Raw genomic sequence first — 17924 nt, 5'->3', positions numbered from 1 at the left:
CTCAAGAGAAAAATCAGAAAAAAATTAAATGCAAGTTTCAGAAGAAGAAATGCAGATGACCAGCAGACATGCTGAAAGTTGCTCAATCTCACTAATGAGCGGAGAAATGACAACCAACAGGTTGTCATTTCCCATTCATTGTATTGGCCATAATTAAAAAGGCAAGGGCATGCAGAATTGCTTTCAAACTCTGCCATGAGGGTGTAAATGCTATAATACAGTCTTGGAGCAATTTGCAGCTACTTCTTGGCATTTTAATTGTGCACAGTTTTTGCTCCAGTAATATTACTTCTAGGAATTTGTCTTCCAGAGGCACTGAAAGCATGCCCAGGACTTGTATACAAGGCTCTTCATTGAACATTGTTTGTAACAGGAAAAATATAGAGACAGTGTAGAAGTCCAACATTAGGAGAATGATGAAATAAATATATACCATGATGAGACCCCTAAGAACAATGAAGTAGACTTATTTCCACCAACATGGTGAGATCTCCATGGTGGTTTTCTTTATTTGAAAAAAAAAGCAAGTCACAGAATACATGCACAGTAGCATTTATGTGAAAAAGATAACAGGCAAGTTGGTGTGTGTGTGTGTGTATGTGTGTGTATGTGTGTGTATGTCCATCACACTGAGGAGAGAGTAAGAAGGGGTGAGGAAGGACTGGGTGGGTGAGTGGGAGACTATGGCAATTAAATTGAAATACAGACTTTAAAACAGCAATGCAAAACTTTCCCTGTGTTTTCGTTTTAAAAGGTCAAATCAAAATTCATCAAAGTGCCTTTCTTTTTCAGGTGCAGCCACAATGTACACAAGATATAAAATAGTAGAGAAGCAAAATCAGACCAGCTATTTCAGCACGCCTGTATTTAACTTGGTGTCCCTAGTTCTTGGATTGGTGGGATGTATCGGAATGGGCATTGTAGCCAATTTCCAGGTATGTCCTGAGGTTGGTTGTGTTCTTGGGGATGATGGAGTATGTGTGTCTGGAGGAGAGAAACAAGAACACAAGAGGATCCTTGTGCCAGGATCAAGTAGTTGATGGGTTTATAAAAGTTGGGATAGTTTGCTTCTTAGAAACAAATCTTTCTTATTTGAAAGTCAGTCCTGCCTGGCACTTGGGAGAGGTGGGGTGCATGTTTGTACGGTTATGAGAAAGTGCATTTTGCTCCATGTTCCGGGCTCTGCATTGCTCCATGTTTATTAACATGGTTGACGGGTTGGGAGAGCGACTTTAGTCATTGTAATAGTTTCGTTAAGAGTGTGAAAATATTTGGGGCACCTGGGTGACTCCGTCGGTTGAGCCTCTAACTCTGGATTTCGGCTCAGGTCATGATCTCAGGGTCCTGAGATTGAGCCCGCATTGGGCTCTGCACTCAGTGAAGAGTCTGCTTCTCCCTCTTCCTCTGCCCCTCCCCCTGCTTGAGCTCTCTCTCTCTCTCTCTCTCTCTCAAACAAATAAAATCTTTAAAAAACAAAGAGTGTGAGAATATTTGTGTGTATGAACGTGTGTGTTTACCAAATGGAGAGCAGCATCTGATTTCTTCCTTTGCCAGGTGAGGATATAGGTAATGGGGGTGAAATCATTTGCTCAGCGTTACTCAGCTCATTCATTACAGAGCCAAAACACGGCCCCAGTGGAGCAAATTAACTTATATGGTGACTTCTCTGGAGTCTGCTCAATTGTTCGAAGTGTTTGAATAAACCCTGCTTGTTCTATTCTAACTCGGGAATACCTGTTCATCCTGAGGTCTCTTTCAGGAAGGCATGGGAACTGTCTATGGAGACAATATTTAATATTTTAAAAGTATTTATTGCATTTCAGATTTTTTTTTTTAAAGATTTTTATTTATTTGACAGAGAGAGACACAGCGAGAGAGGGAACACAAGCAGGGGGAGTGGGAGAGGGAGAAGCAGGCTTCCCACTGAGCAGGGAGCCCGATGCGGGGCTTGCATGACCTGAGCCGAAGTCAGACGCTTAGCGACTGAGCCACCCAGGCACCCCTGCATTTCAGATTTTACTAGTTAGAATATCCTCCCCTCCTAGGGTTATTGTGAGGACGCTATGAGCTGATGGACACTAACAGCAGGCCATACTTGGCAGCCACCGCGGCTGCCATCGTCACAGGCTTACACTGCGTTGGTCCTGCTCTCACCGCCACTATGTTTTGTTTGTTTTTTAAGATTTTATTTATTTATTTGTCAGCGAGAGAGAGAGAGTGCACACAAGCAGGGGGCAGCGATAGGCAGAGGGAGAAGCAGGCTTCCTGCTGAGCAAGGAGCTGGATGCGGGACTCGATCCCAGGACCCTGGGATCATGACCTGGGTGGAAGGTAGACGTTTAACCGACTGAGCCACCCAGGCGCCCCCTGAGTTTTCGTTTTTGAATGTTATAAATCCATAATTATTGTTTCCCTGTTAACACCGAAAGGTGGGTTTGTAGCCTCCCTGGAGCAAGTATCCAGGGCTTCATGGAGGGCACTGTACGAATAGATTGCTTCTGGCTCCATTTCATTTTTCTACCCTTATTTTCCCTTGAATGGAGAAATGAGACAAAGGCTGTAACACATGTGGGTGCAGGTGACATTGGTCACGTGGTGGAGACTCTTTCTTTATAGTTTATGATTGTATGCGTTTGGTTTTTCATAACAACCAATGTATTGAAAATCTCCTGTTTGACAGACTTTACAAAAACATTCAGTGCTTTAACTTCTGTCATCCCAATAATGACCTTAGAAGTCAGGTAGTATTATTTTCCTCATTTGCCAGTGGAGGAATGGAGGCCCAGAGGGCTTCATCCTTGCCCAAGATCGAATGAACACAGAAAGGCAGACGTGGACTTTGAATCGAAGCCATCTGTCTAGAACCTGTGGGAAAGAGTTAACTTCAAGGCCAAAATGGGGAAATCTCTGAAAGAAATAAAGCAGGTACACAATTCACAGTTCTAGCGCCGGAAAGTGCGACGGAAGGGAAATGGAATCGGAGGGGTGAGGAGAAGACGTGGAATGATATAATTGTTAGTAGATGGTGGATATGAATTGTTCAGTGGGGAAGAGTATACACTGTATGATATCCTATCACTTTGCTCTCCGACTAACTCACAGGATGAGCACGACAGCTGTCAGCTTTTCAATCAGAAAGGGCAAATGTTAGAACACTTGGAAGTCAGATCATTGAACTTGTGGTTCTCTTTAAGGCTTCAGTGAAGTGATTACATCTTAACAAAGAACCAGCAATAGAATCTTAAACTTTCCTGAGAGCAAAGTATTTGCCTTGTCATTGTTCCCATAAGTATATCTTTACAACTTCCTTGTTTGATATCCTGTAATTCATTTTCAACATGTGGGGAGCAAACCAACTCGAGCTGTTCCTTCCCGAGGAATTGGAGCTGTGCGGTCAAGAGGGCGCTGGCTGTCTTGGGGGGGCTGTTCTTTGCGTAGGAGCAAACTGCACTCATCAGAATTTCAAGGAGCTGTCTGTCCTGAGCTGGTTGGGTGGGATGGCTACTTTTTGGTGTGTCCCCCCCAACATCTCTCAATGCTTTACTTTCCTTCAAGAAATTTCCCTTTTGGAAAAGTCAACTTTTCCAAGGTTTAACCCTCTCAGTATCCTAGATTTTTTTTTTTTTACTACCTTTTAAATTCGAAAAGACATCTTTGATGAGAGAGTATGTACTTCACAGGGGGAAAAAGCACATCCAAATACAACTCCTGCTGACTCAAGGACCTTCTGATCTGGTAATGGCAGGGTTAATGTGGGGGCCCATGAATTTGCAGATGAAGATCCTAAAGGATATGTTGAATTGGAGGGGGTTGAGGAAGCAAATTTCCTGATAGTGCAATTGGAGGAAACAGAGTATATAAATGCAGGATGTTGATTTACTTAGCATAAAAAAGAAAACAGCTCATGGAAAGCATCAAGAATCTCAGAACATTGGGGCGCCTGGGTGGCTCAGTCATTAAGCGTCTGCCTTCAGCTCAGGTCATGATCCCAGGGTCCTGGGATCGAGCCCCGCATCGAGCCCCGCATCGAGCCCCGCATCGAGCCCCGCATCGAGCCCCGCATCGAGCCCCGCATCGGGCTCTCTGCTCAGCGGGGAGCCTGCTTCTCCCTCTCCCACTCTGCCTGCTTGTGTTCCCTCTCTCACTGTCTCTCTCTGTCAAATAAATAAATAAAATCTTAAAAAAAAAAAAGAATCTCAGAACATTACTCCTGAAAATGACTCATTAGCAGAGGACACCTTGCTTTTTGTTCATTTTCCCTTGCCCAAATGTGCCTAACATTCAAAGGGGGGGAAAAGATCTGTGTCTTCATTCTTTATTTTATTGGTTTAATGTTGGTTTTATATTTGGTTTAATACTGTTGGTTTTATATTGTTTTTTCCCCCCAGTTTTACTGAAGTATCTTTGGCATATAACCTTGTATTAGTGTGTAACATAGTGATTTGATACATGTATATATTGCAAAATGATCACAATAAGTTCATTAACATACATCACCTCACGTAGTTACAATTTTTTTTTCTTGTGATGACAACTCTCTTACCAACTTTCGAATATACGATACGGCATTGTTAACTATGGTCACCATGCTGTACGTTACATCCTCAGACCTTATATCTGGAAGCTTCAATCTTTTGATCCCCTTTCCCCCATCCTCCATCCCCACCCCTACCCCTCACCTCTGGCAACCACTGATCTGTTTTCTGTATCGATAAGTTCAGTTTTTTTTTTTTTTTTAAGATTCCACATATAAGTGAGATCATACAGTATTTGTCTTTCTCTGTCTGACTCATTTCACTTAGCATAATGCCCTCAGCATCCATCTGTGTGTCACAAATGGCAAGATTTTTTTCTTTTTCATGGGTGAATAATAATCTGTGTGTGTGTGTATGTGTGTGTGTGTCACATTTTCATTATCTGTTCATCCTTTGATGGACACTTAGGTTTTTTCTATGTCTTAGTTATTGTAAATAATGCTGCAATGAACATGGGGGTACAGTCAGCTTTTTGAGAGTGATTTCATTTTCTTTGAATTATTGCTATTTTTCATTGTAGTAAAATACATATATAACATAGAATTGGCCATCTTAGGGGTGCATGGGTGGCTCAGTCGGTTAAGCATCTGCCTTTGGCTCAGGTCATGATCTCAGGGTCCTGGGATGAGCCCTGTGTGGGGCTCCCTGCTGAGCAGGGAGCCTGCTTTTCCCTCTCCCTCTGCCCCTCCCCCCCCCCCGCTTGCTCTCTCTAGCTTTCTCTCTCAAATAAATAAATAAAATCTTTTTAAAAAATTGGCCATTTAACCATTTTTAAGTGTACAGTTTAGTGGTTTTTAAAAATTCTTTAAGTACTTGAAGGTATATAAATATTTTAAAGGGCATAGAATGTATTTTATTTTTCATATATAATTTTCCTAAATCTATATGCCCATGTTAAGTATCCTAGGAATACAGAATCTATACCTAATAAGTGTGTAATTGATATTCCATGTTGCAGAATGTTAATGCAGACATATTTTATTATAACATAAATCAAGTAGTGCATTTTCCCCTATATTAGTAGGTTTGATACCAGGAAATAAGTTTCCTTAGAAAATAAGTTTGACCCAGCATCCTGGGATCAAGCTGGATGGCTCAGTTGGTTAAGCATCTGCCTTCAGCTCATGTCATGATCCCAGGGTCCTGGGGTCAAGCCCTGTGTCAGGGCTCCTTGCTCAGCAGGGAGCCTGCTTCTCCCTTTACCTGCTGCTCCCCCTGCTTGTGCTCTCTCTCTCTCTCTGTCAAATAAATAAGTAAAATCTTAAAAAAAAGAAAAGAAGTTTGAAAGTTGTTTTTTTTTTTTAAATCTTCCTTTCCCATGTGGACAATAAAAACTTGATACCAGTTTATTTGTGAGCAGATGGAGAACACCCTGGTTCTGGGCAAGCCTGGGTGGGCCCAGATCAAAGAAAAATCTGGGAGGGACAGGGTGTGGGTAGTGAGTTGGGGCCAGTAGGGGTCTAGGACCCAAACCAGGCTCTCTTGGACAATACTTTAACTTGCCCCTTTGCAAAGCTTGCGTTTTCAAGTTCAAGCAGAGACAATTCATTGTTCAATCCAACATCATTGTTACACCAGAAGGTAGGTGCCCATTGCACATTGGAAAGGAGCCTAAAGTGAGTTCCTTGAATGGTCCATCGTGAGCATATTTGTGATCAATACCAGATTCTGTGCCTAGACTGGGTGTAGGGGTGCCTTCTGGTTGAAATGGCTGGGGGAGGATGGGGGCGCAGGGCCTTGACCTGAAATTGCCTTTGCATGACAAGGTTAGTGTCTTTACTTACATTTGTGTGTGCATGTGGGGTGCCTGGGGGAAGACAAAGAGATTACTGGGGAGCAGGGAGCCTGAAAAGCCACGCTGGGCATGCTCATGGAACCAGTTGTATACTTTTAAATGAAACTCATCATATAATCTTCACTGCAAACCTGCAAGGCAGAAATTATTATGCCCATTTTACAGATACAGAAATTGAGGTTATAAACTAAGGTCACAGAGTTCAGTGGCAGAGTTGAAATTCTTTATCCAGTTCTGTCGCACTCCAAAGCCCTCGGTACTCAGTTCTCCCACCTCTGAGGCAGACATCCCTCTGTCCCTGTCCAGCGTGCCCCCGTTTGCTGTGGAACAACTAAGAGCATTTACTTTAGGGTCTGGAAGGCATTTCTCTTGGTAGTCCTCTGCAGGCAACTGCATTCTCCAAGGAGTGGGGGGTGCACCTGTGATGACCGTGGCTTTGAGTAGCCCAGCGTGGGCGGGGGCGTGGGTCTTGCTGCGCTCAGACTCGCGCAGACTCACGCGGAGTAACAGCTGTTTGTGACTCTCTCTCTAGGAGTTAGCTGTCCCCGTGGTCCACGATGGCGGTGCCCTCTTGGCTTTTGTCTGCGGTGTGGTCTACACGCTCCTGCAGTCCATCATCTCTTACAAATCATGTCCCCAGTGGAACAGCCTGTCCACGTGCCACGTGCGGCTGGCCATCTCTGCTGTTTCCTGTGCAGCCGTGGTCCCCAGTATCCTTTACACATTTGTCAGAGTCTTCACAGGCTTGACCCTTCTCCCACTCCACCAAAAGAGTATGAAAAAAAGCAAAGGTTAACAGCCCGGTTTCCACGTGCTTCAGGAGAATGATTGGGAGAAAAGTGTAGGTCGTTAAGAAAATATCTCAACATTGTCTGGTTAGCTCAAAACAATCTTTGGGGGGAATGTGTGCAAGGAGAATGGAAACATGTCGAAACACTTTAGTCTGTTTACTTTCCTTCCAACAGGGAAAGTTTCATAAGCAATGGGAAAATATTTATTTTTCTTTGTAGTGCTTGGTCAAAGGCACCAAATATTGATACTGTACTTAAAGTAACAGCCCTGTGAAGTCCCAAGAGGCAGTACTCTGCCCTCACCCTGCACGTTGATGATTCATTAGATGGTTCGATTTACCCGTCTGTGTTGAGAGGTTTTAAAAAGCTCTATCATTTATTTCTAAGGCAGTTGAAATACGTTTAGCCTTCTCTTGTTATCACTGATTCCAGTTGCAAAATGAAATCTCATTCCATTTTCTAATTCAACAATGTGAAAAGAAAGTATCAATTTATATGCCTGTGCGTTCTGGTTTAGAGGAAATGAAAGCTTGATCTTTCTCTCTTTCTAGAGGTATTTAACAGAAAAAAAAAAAAGCTGTGTCTTTAAGATGTGGAAAATTCCCCATCTTTCGAAATACCGTCTGCAGTCCTATCAGACAAAAACTGCAGAGCCATCAAAAGATGGTGATTCCTGTCAGACTGTAGGAAAATAACAACTATTTTATTAGCAGAAACTTTCTTAGTCTGGATTGGGTTGTGGTATAAAGTGGGCAAGCTTGAGTGAAAATGCACCATGTGCTTCTAAATAGTAAGTTTTGCATTTCTCTTTTAAAACAGAAGCTATACAAAATGTGAAGCCTAAGTACGGTTTTGGGTTTTGGTTTTTTTTTTTTTTTTTTTCATCTTAGGGAAGGAAATTTTTAGTTACAAAATTTCTAAGCACAGAGGAAGCAAATCCTACTGTTGAGAAATTTAAACAAAATACATACCCTTGTTACAAAGATAGTTCCTTCGCAATTTCCCTGTCCTATTTATGGATTGAAGACACTCATGTTTCTCTCCAAATATATCCACTTAAAACTTTTAGCTTGTGTTAGTTGTAAAATTTATAGTAGCAGTGTTCGTAGTGTTAAAGCCAAAGTTTCTTGGTGTAGGAAACCTTTGCTTGCTTCCAACTTGAGAGGCACATCTTTAGATGTTAAAATCAGAGAGAATTTTAGCAAAAATAAGCATTTCAGGCCTAAGAGTTTCACATACAAATAGCTCCCATTTCTAGGTGATTCTTAGGAGCCATGCCAAGGGATTGCATCCCCAAGCAGAAACAGGTCATGTCCCTGTATTAAATCAACTCGAATGAATTAATCCGTATGGAAAGGTCTTTTGTCCTAAGCATTAGCATAGTATTTATATTTCTTTCCAAAGATTTCAAAATATCTTTAAAATGCCCTTGTCTCTTCTTACTGTAATATTTCTGTGAAACATCCTCACTTGACTAATGAAGAAACTGAAGCAAAGATGAGGCAGTTGCTAGGATCTTGCTTCTAGGCCCTCCCTGCGAGACTATCCATTTTGCTCCTGGCTTCTAACACTTTCAAAAGCCTTCACAAAATCACTAACAGCATAAAGCCCAGGTTCCTTCGCTTGAGACACATAGCCTGAGACTGCCTATTGAGTATTTTTTTTAAGATTTTATTGATTTACTTGTTTTCGCGAGAGAGAGAGAATCTCAGACTCCTCACTGTGCTCAGAGCCCCATGTGGGACTTGACCTCACGACCCATGAGATCATGACCTGAGCTGAAACCCAGAGTCAGCACTTAACAGACTGAGCCACCCACGTGCCCCATGAGACTGCCTGTATTTTTTACCTCGTTCTTACATGGTCTCCCCTGGACTTGCCCGTTTCCTGTTCTCTGCTTTTGCCCATTCTGTTCTCCCTGGCTGGATTCTCCTCCTCCACCTTGTTTTCTAGAGCTGAGCTGTCCAGTGTGGCTACATGGGGCTACTGAGCACTTGAAATGTGGCTGGTTCACATGGAGACGTGCAGCTAAGTATAAAAACCACACTGATTTCAAAGATTTAAGAAGAAGAAAAGGAGAATGTAAAATATCTCATTATTAATTCTTTATATTAGTACATGTTGAAATGATAATATTTTTGATATATTGGGTTAGATAAGATATATTATTAAAATTAATTTCATTTGGTTCTATTTTATTTTTAAGTAACCTCTACACCCAACATGTGGCCCAACCTCCCAATCCTGAGATCAAGAGTCACATGCTCTACCGACTGAGCCAGCCAGGCGCCCCTCATTTGGTTCTTTTTAGTTTTTTTTTTAGTGTAGCTACTATAGTAGAATTTTTTTTTTTTTAAAGGAGATAGAAGTTTATTGAAGGGAGAAGCGGGTAGGGCAGCAGAGGAGAGGCTATCTGCCTATGGGAGAGCATTTTACAGGGGCGCCTGGGTGGCTCAGTCGTTGAGCGTCTGCCTTCGGCTCAGGTCATGATCCCAGGGTCCTGGGATCGAGCCCCTCAGTGGGAGCCTGCTTCTCCCTCTCCTACTCCCCCTGCTTGTGCTCCTGCTCTTGCTATCTCTCTCTCAAATAAATAAATAAAATCTTTAAAAAAAAAGAATATTTTACATTACACATGTGGCTGGCATTAATTTCCGGGGTGACGCTGCTCTAGAGAGCTCCTCAAGCCTCAACTTACATTAGGCTCAACTCAGTGAAGCCTTTCCTGACCCCTAAAATCCCATTCCACTCTGAATTCATAATTTTCCCTCTGAGTCATCATCATGCCCTATTCTTTTCTGTCTTAATGCAGCACATTCCCTGGGCTTCATCTGACAAGGCTGTGATGTTTCCAAGAGCTGACACCAAGTCTGTTTTGCCAGAGTTTTCTGTCTCCCCCTTCCTCCCCACTAGCATGGTACCTGGTGCACAGAAGATAGGACTCGAGAACAAAGAGTTAAGAGGCTTTTAAACTATTAGAAACAGAAATATGGTAATGACATGATCAGAGAATCTTTTATTTTGAGAAACCAAGAAGTGTTAAGAATTGCAAAATATTGGGGGGTAGGGAGGGCAGGGAGAGGAGGTGCTGACTCTGAATTCGGAGGAAGTTCTAAACTTGGCATTGACTCAAAGCTTTGAATTCATAACTGTTTGCAAAAGCATTTTAAGATCATCTCATCTCTAGCTTTCTCTTTTGCCTTTATAAGCTCCATCAGAATGGCTGTCATGGCTCTTTTGCAGACAGCCCATGGAGGCTCTAGCCTCAGTCCCTGGCACTGTTTGGCCTCTCTGGGTATCCCTGAAGGTCAGAGGTAGGATGTATCTCTTTGATTTGTAAACCCTTTAGGCCTGGAAGGAAGGACTCCGTTTATACCCAAGGACTTGAATGGAATAAGTCTGTTTTTTTAAAGACAGTAGTGTGAATCTGTAGTTTGTTTTTGTAGAGGGACCTTGGTAGTTTGTGATGCTTTGATACTTGTTAATGATAAATGTTAATTTTTCCTTAAAGCTGTTGCCTTGAAAATAGGATTTTAGGGAAAGAGTATTTTTATTCAATACTTTTATTTAGGGAAAATAGTATTTTAGGTAAAAAGTACCCATCTGTCATTTTGACCAAATTTAAAAAGCACATTGGAGCAAAATGGAGCCACAGAAGAAAATTTGACTATACATAACCGAAAAGGTATTGCTATGGAACGACTATAAGTCCATGTTATAATTTAAATGCTATCACAATTGAACTTAAGCTTTGAGATTATAAGAAGCTGACATAACATTTCTGATTGCAGAAATGTTGGTATTAACATTTTAACACCGTGTGATGATTATTAGAAGAATAGTCTTAACATTAAAATACCTGTATTTTTTTTGGAGCTTCCTTAACGATTTCCCTTTTTTAGTGATTGCCTGTGCTTCATTAATTTCTATAACCAAGCTGGAGTGGAATCCCAAAGAAAAGGTAAAATTTAACTCATCTTCAATATGATTATTGAACCTGGTGCCTGGGGATTATTTTCAAAATTTTGAGTTCCTAATTGAATTTCCTCATCAAAAGAGGTCAGACACTTAATGGTAGGGGCTGCTGTGAATTAAGGTGTATGGAGGTCCAAGGAACGCGGGGAGTGGTGAGCAGAGAGGATGAGACCCGCTCCAGCACAGAGGGCTTTTGTTTCAGGATGAACTAGAGAATAAACTATCTGTGCGGGCAAGGAGTTTGTGCAAAGCTCTAAGAGGTAGGCAGAGAGGCTCCTTCTTGACGTAGGTGACCCAAATAAGCTTTTGAAGCCTTTTGAACAGCTAAGTACATTGAAAGAGTATTAGCGGGTACCTATTACTCAGAAGCAACCCTGGGATAAAGGACTGAGGAGAGAGCCTGGAGTTAGGGTGGCAGGGAGAAGGCAGTTCTCTAGTTTAGATTTCAAATCAGGATTGGCCTAGGGGGCTCAACATCACTCATCATCAGGGAAATGCAGATCAAACCCACAATGAGATAGCACCTCACACTTGTCAGAATGGCTAAAATCAACAACACAAGAAACAACAAGTGTTGGTGGGGATGTGGAGAAAAAGGAACCCTCGTGCACTGCTGGTGGGAATGCAAACTGGTGCCTCCACTGTGGAAAACAGTATGGAGATTCCTCAAAAAGTTAAAAATAGAACTAGCATATGATCCAGTCATCACAGTACTGGGTATTTACCCCCAAAATACAAAAACATTAATTCGAAGAGATACATGCACCCCTATGTTTATTGCAGCATTATCTACAATAGCCAAATGATGGAAGTAGCCCAAATGTCCATCCATAGATGAATGGACAAAGAAGATGTGGTATATATACACAATGAAATATTACTCAGCCATAAAAAGAATGAAATCTTGCCATTTGCAACGACATGGTTGGAGCTAGCGAGTATAATGCTAAGCGAATAAGTCCGAGAAAGACAAAAAACATATGATTTCACTCATATATATATGGAATTTAAGGAACAAAACAAACGGACAAAGGAAAAAAAAGTGAGAAAGAGAGAGACAAACCAAGAAACAGACTCTTAATTATAGAGAACAAACTGATGGTTATTGGAGGCACAGTGGGTGGGGGGGATGGGTGAAACAGGTGAGGGGGATTAAGGAGGGCACTTGCTGTGATGAGCACCAGGTGATGTATGGAAGTGTTGAATCACGATGTTGTACACCTGAAACTAATATAACACTATGTTAACTATACAGAAATTAAAATTAAAAACTTTAAAAAAGTGAATAAAAAAAAGGTTAGCCTAGGGTAGAAGTATGAAGGGGAAATATTCATGGGCGTTGGCAAGTGACAGACACGAGAATAGAAGGACATGAATCAAAGAGGACTTTCAGATGTTATCTTGGGGGAAGCAAAGAATCTGTCCCCGTGAGCAGAGAGAAGCAGAGTCCCAAACAGGAATAAATGATTCCATGAGGGGAAGGTGGGTGGGTTTGGGTTTAGAACTGTTGAATCTGAGGCTATAGTGAAACATTAAGGAGAACTGCCCAGTTACTTGTGGGACTAGACCCGTGGGGGTACTGGGAACCATCAGGACACAGAGCATTTCCAGCCCAAACATCAGAACACCTGGAACTGAATGTTTGGAATTGAGATGGACTCATGCCACGAGGTACGCATAGTGGTGGCTCATCTAGATGCCATATGGGGAATGAATGATGCCCAGGAGAGGGGAGTTGGTGGGAGAACAGCAGTTTGTTTTTCAAGGGGCAGGGTAGTTACTGATGTTTTTCCAAAAAGCAGTTTCAGTAAAATGTTGGCTTTAGGCCAATTGCAGGAGTGTAAAGAAATGGTGAGAGGGGTGGTTCATTCATTCAGCTATATGAATGTTTGGAGGTGAGAGGAAGAGGAGAAATAACATGGTGGCTAGAGGGCCAGTGGGATCAGGGGATTTTCCATGGCAGGATTCTGGCATGTGATGGGAGCCTGCAGGAGACTACGGAGAAGGGGCACCTGGGTGGCTCAGTCGGTGAAGCATCTGCCTTCAGCTCAAGTCACGATCTTAGTGTCCTGGGATCCAGCCCTGCTTCCCGCTCCCTGTTCAGCGGGGAGTCCGCTTCTCCCTCTGCCTCCTCGCTCTGGGATCATTCTCTTCCTCACCACCTTAGTCTCTCGAGACTGAAGAGGGTGAGGAAAAGAATGATCCAGGCAGAAGTTTAAAAAAAAAAAGTCCTTTCTGAAAGCGAGACCTCACAGCAAGGTGGCTTTGGATGTACTTTACCAGTTCAGCCACTGGAGGGAGACCTTCCACCACAAATCAAACACAAAACCAGCTGCTGGGAAGGATTCATCAGACTATATCCCCCAGGCAATTAAAAATTGTTTTTCATTTCATTTTCTATCTTAAAAATGTGAAAAGTACCTCATTTTCTGCTCACGCCATAAATTACCATGCCGCTCTTGTATTGCTTTCTGTTCCCAGTATCAATGAATGCACACAAAACCCTTTACATGAATTCACTGAATGGAATAATGGCTTAGGTACTGCCCCAAACTTCTGTGGCGTGCTTGGAGCTTGTGTAGCACATTCCTGTGCATTCACTTACTTGCTAGGGATGGTGAGAATTCTAATATCATTCTCTCATGTCATGTGGCAAGGAGATTAGAGCTTTGCCTGCATTCCCACAAGTGTAGTGGAAGAGTCTGCACTCCTAGTTCAGTGTGCTTTCATTAAATACGCTAAAGAAATCTTCCTCCCCCAATTCTGTTTCTATTTTTATAAGCCATCTTCACTGTCCGAGAACGATAAAGGATGAGGTGGATCTCCTGGTAAGGTCACCAAAAGGAGGTGGGGGCCTCAGTTCTCTACCTCCAGCGTAGGCTGATCTGGTTCTCCCTAGTGTGAGCTGGATGAGGACAGGGATGGATATGAACGTGCATGGGGAGAGTGAGGAGTGCTCTCTGTGAGAGTTTGATGCACCGCAGTGAAATCTTCATGGATGAAAACTGTATCAGAGAAAGCACCTGTCACCATGGAACCAACCTGCAGCCCACCATATTTGTGTATTCATGCGTGTAACCTATAGCAGAGCAGAGTGAAGTCTGAAAAAAAATAGGTCACTATTTGAAATCAGAGAACTGATGACAGTCCACAGGCCTAATCTGGCATGTGGGCTCAAGTCAGAATGCAGACATACAGTTTGCACTCAGTGTTTATTTTATTATAGTTAAGTAGGTTCCACACCCAGCGTGGAACTCACAACCGGGGCTTGAACTCTCAACCCTGAGATCAAGACTTGAGCTGAGATCAAGAGTCAGACACCTAACTGGCTAAGCCCCCCAGGCCACCTTTGGATGGTGTTTAAAAATGCTTTTAAAGTAATTTACTGCATTTAAAAATCAGGAGAGATCACACCACACACACACACACACACACACACACAGGCTTTTTTCTTAATCTCTCAGAGCAACACGGGGGTTATATTTTCCCATTTGGTGAAAATGGAATTGAGCTGATGAGGAGTGGGTTCCCCGTCCTCCCTCTCTTTTTGCAGCCATCAGTTCCATTTATTTTTATTCTCTGGCCTCCATAGGAGGAACCCCCAATTAAAGCCTCCACTCTTGCTTTCCATTCTCTCATCTCTGCCCCCAATAAGGTAAGTTACCATATTGATGTCTCCTTAGCTTTTGCTCTGTGGCTGTGTTCCGATAGGACCTTTTCTGTAGTAACAGAGAAACACAACACCCGTGGAGATAGCCATTGTCCTCTGCGTGCGAGCACTCATTCTTTTTAATAAGGGCCCACAAGCTGACTCGATGTTTTTTAAGCATGCATTTCAACTTTGGGATTCCTAGCAGTGGGAGAGCAAGTCACGCCTTGAGTGGAAAGATTTTCTTCTCTCTCTCTCTCTTTTTTTAAGATTTTATTTATTCATTCGAGAGACAGAGATACAGAGAGAGAGAGCATGAGCAGGGAGAGAGGCAGAGGGAGAGGGAGAAGCAGTCTCCCCGCTGAGCCAGGAGCCCATTGTGGGGCTCGATGTGGGGTTCGATCCCAGGACCCTGGGATCATGACCTGAGGCTAAGGCAGATGCTTAGCCATCTGAGCTACCCAGGCGCCCCAGTTTTTTCTTCTCTTGAGTCCAAATTTGCTTCCCATTCTCAGCCATTCTGTGGCCCTTATTCTGCCTTTTTTTTTTTTTAAGATTTTTTATTTATTTATTTGACAGAGAGAGACACAGTGAGAGAGAGAACACAAGTAGGGGGAGTGGAAGAGGGAGAAGCAGGCTCCCCGCTGAGCAGGGAGCCCGATGTGGGGCTTGATCCCAGGACCCTGGGATCATGACCTGAGCCGAAGGCAGACGCTTAATGACTGAGCCACCCAGGTGCCCCTATTCTGCCTTTTTGAAGTGCATAGACTAAGTCTTAAAACCAGAGTGCATGAGAGCCTGAAGAACTTTTGGGATAATTGCGTTCATGTTCACATTGGGCAGGTGCCCTGATGTTCATCCACCTGGCCTTGCTCACTGCGTTTTCTCAAGGGGTTGACTTATGCTCACCCGACAACTTTCCTCTCTGGTCTGACCAGCTTTTTATTTCAGTACATACACTACAGTGAATGTATTTCCGCTAAATTCTGTTTCTTTATTGTTGCTTTTAGGATTATATATATCACGTAGTGAGTGCAATCTGCGAATGGACAGTGGCCTTTGGTTTCATTTTTTACTTCCTAACATTCATCCACGATTTCCAGGTAGGTATTTACCGGTTCATATGTTATAAATTGCTGACAGTTAGGGTTAGGAGAATGCCATAGAACATTTCTTACACTTAAAAAAAGTAAGAGCGCTATCTTTTTACCCTTATGTGTTTGAAAAGATATGTAAATATCATACAGTTTAGTTTATTCCCTAAGGGAAGCATCTCTAACAGCTCTCCCAAACAATGACATTTTCATATGTTCTCTGCCCCCTTATTGCTCATAGTCATAGATCCTGGTTATTAGCTTTCTGAGGAGGCCTTGCTGACTAGTTCCAAGTAAAAGGAAATATGTCCTTTTAATAAAAGTTTGTTGTTGAAAAATGTTTCCAAGGCAGAGAGTAGGTGGGACCTTATCAGGTTTGAGAACAGAGAAAATCATACATTTTGAAACAAGTGAATTCTTAGCTAAAAGGATATAGAAAACCAAGAAAATTCTTTCAGACCCAACTCAAACTCTGCCGAAACCGTAGTGAGGTTATCTCGGAAGGGTGTGTGCGGAGCTGTGGGGAGTTGGTTGCTGGCACTGGTTTACCTCTTTGAAACCTTTTTCTTTTGTTTTTAATAGAGTGTCACCCTAAGAATATCCACAGAAATCAATGATGATGTTTGAAGAAAGAAGAATGATATCTCACTCAGTGAGAGTCGCAGACAATTTCTGGAAGTGGTAGGGAGGACAGACAGGGTTTCAATGTTGCTCTGAGTGGAATGTATCTGCGGCACGTCCACGACTTGAATTTCTTTAAGAATTCCCAATAGTTGTACTATTTCCAAAGGTATGTTTTCCTAGAGAATGTAGAGCATATACGGCATTGTAGCAATGTTTTTATAATTTTCCAAGTAGACACTTTTTTTACATGAACAAATTCATACGGAAAAGAGAAGGTGTTACAGAAAATGGAGAGCTCTTATTTTTGCACAGATTCTGTTTTGTGTTTTCTTTGTGTGTAAGTGATTTGTGGGAATACACTAAATGAGGAATTCACTAACAAGTAAAATCAGGGCATATTCATTTTTAAATTTTATTTTTAGAGAATGAACAGTCTAATTTTATATCATGATAGCATTTATAAAGTTTGATTTATAACAATCATAAAGATTTAGGTAACAAATGAACACTAACAAGGATACTCTGATTTTTAAGTGAACTAAGCAAAATGCTTCTATCGAAAGGCCTTACTGACTCTCTCTCTATGCACATTAACTCTAAGTGAACACAGAGTACCTCAGTTTTTAAATTCCGTCCCCTGTGGGCCTCCCTGCTCACAGAGCCACAGCTTTTACCCTTGCTGCCAGCTGGCATTCCATAGTGGGCCCAATTCCAGATGAGATGAATTCAGCAAAACAGATTAAAAAAGCCTTAGAACAACGATAAAGTGGAGGTGAGCACCTGACAAGGAAAACCACACTGGATTCCGGATTGTTGTCCTGGCTGGATAAGCAAGGAGGGAAAGTATCTCAGGGACCATTTGTCGAAGGCAAGATTATGGAAAGAGACCTTTGGTTAATACTAAACCTCCGCAAAAGCCAATCTGTGAAAAACATTAAAAAGACCATTAGTAAAACCACCCTTTATTGTCACTGGCATAAAGTGATCTACATACAGTCTGACTCAGAAGCTGAAACTCACATCTGAAATTCATTTCTTGCCACTAAACCTGTGGAAGAGAATGTAGGTCTGAGACAGAGGAGAAAGAGAGGGTGCAGAGTGCAGGTTATTTACTCCTTCTTTTAATGCCCGTGGCTGGATGTTTGCACATTGTATGAAATGGGAGTCGGTCCTTTATTAAGCATGACTGACAGACTCCTCCTTCTCACCCAAAGCACAAATGACAAAGGAAAAGCAAATTTTTCCAGAGCAAGAAGTGGGCCTTGACAGCAACCTCTTTGACCTCAGCCGCAGCAACTTCTTCCTAGAAACATCGCCAAAGGCAAGGGAAGCAAGGGCAAAAATGAACTATTGGGACTTCATCAAGAAAAAGCTTTTGCTCAGCAAAGGAACCAGTCAACAAAACCAAAAGACAACTGACAGAATGGGAGAAGATATTTGCAAATGACATATCAAATAAAAGGC

General features: G+C 42.3%; 1 protein-coding gene across 1 annotated transcript in view; it reads left to right on the top strand.

Moving 5' to 3' along the window:
• Window positions 1-17377, top strand: part of DRAM1 (DNA damage regulated autophagy modulator 1) — a 36269-nt gene extending 18892 nt beyond the window's left edge. Inside the window, exons 3-7 of the mRNA XM_034987728.1 lie at window positions 793-935; window positions 6863-7040; window positions 11021-11079; window positions 15753-15845; window positions 16419-17377. Of these exons, the coding sequence (XP_034843619.1) occupies window positions 793-935; window positions 6863-7040; window positions 11021-11079; window positions 15753-15845; window positions 16419-16463 (518 nt within the window). The 3' untranslated portion in view covers window positions 16464-17377. The remainder of the gene's footprint in view (window positions 1-792; window positions 936-6862; window positions 7041-11020; window positions 11080-15752; window positions 15846-16418) is intronic.
• The last annotated feature ends 547 nt before the right edge of the window (window positions 17378-17924 follow it).

Source organism: Mirounga leonina, unplaced genomic scaffold (assembly GCF_011800145.1).
Source record: "Mirounga leonina isolate KUSES-001 unplaced genomic scaffold, KU_Mleo_1.0 Mir_418, whole genome shotgun sequence".
NCBI classification, from domain to species: Eukaryota; Metazoa; Chordata; class Mammalia; order Carnivora; family Phocidae; genus Mirounga; species Mirounga leonina.
This window is presented reverse-complemented; position numbering and strand designations above follow the sequence as displayed.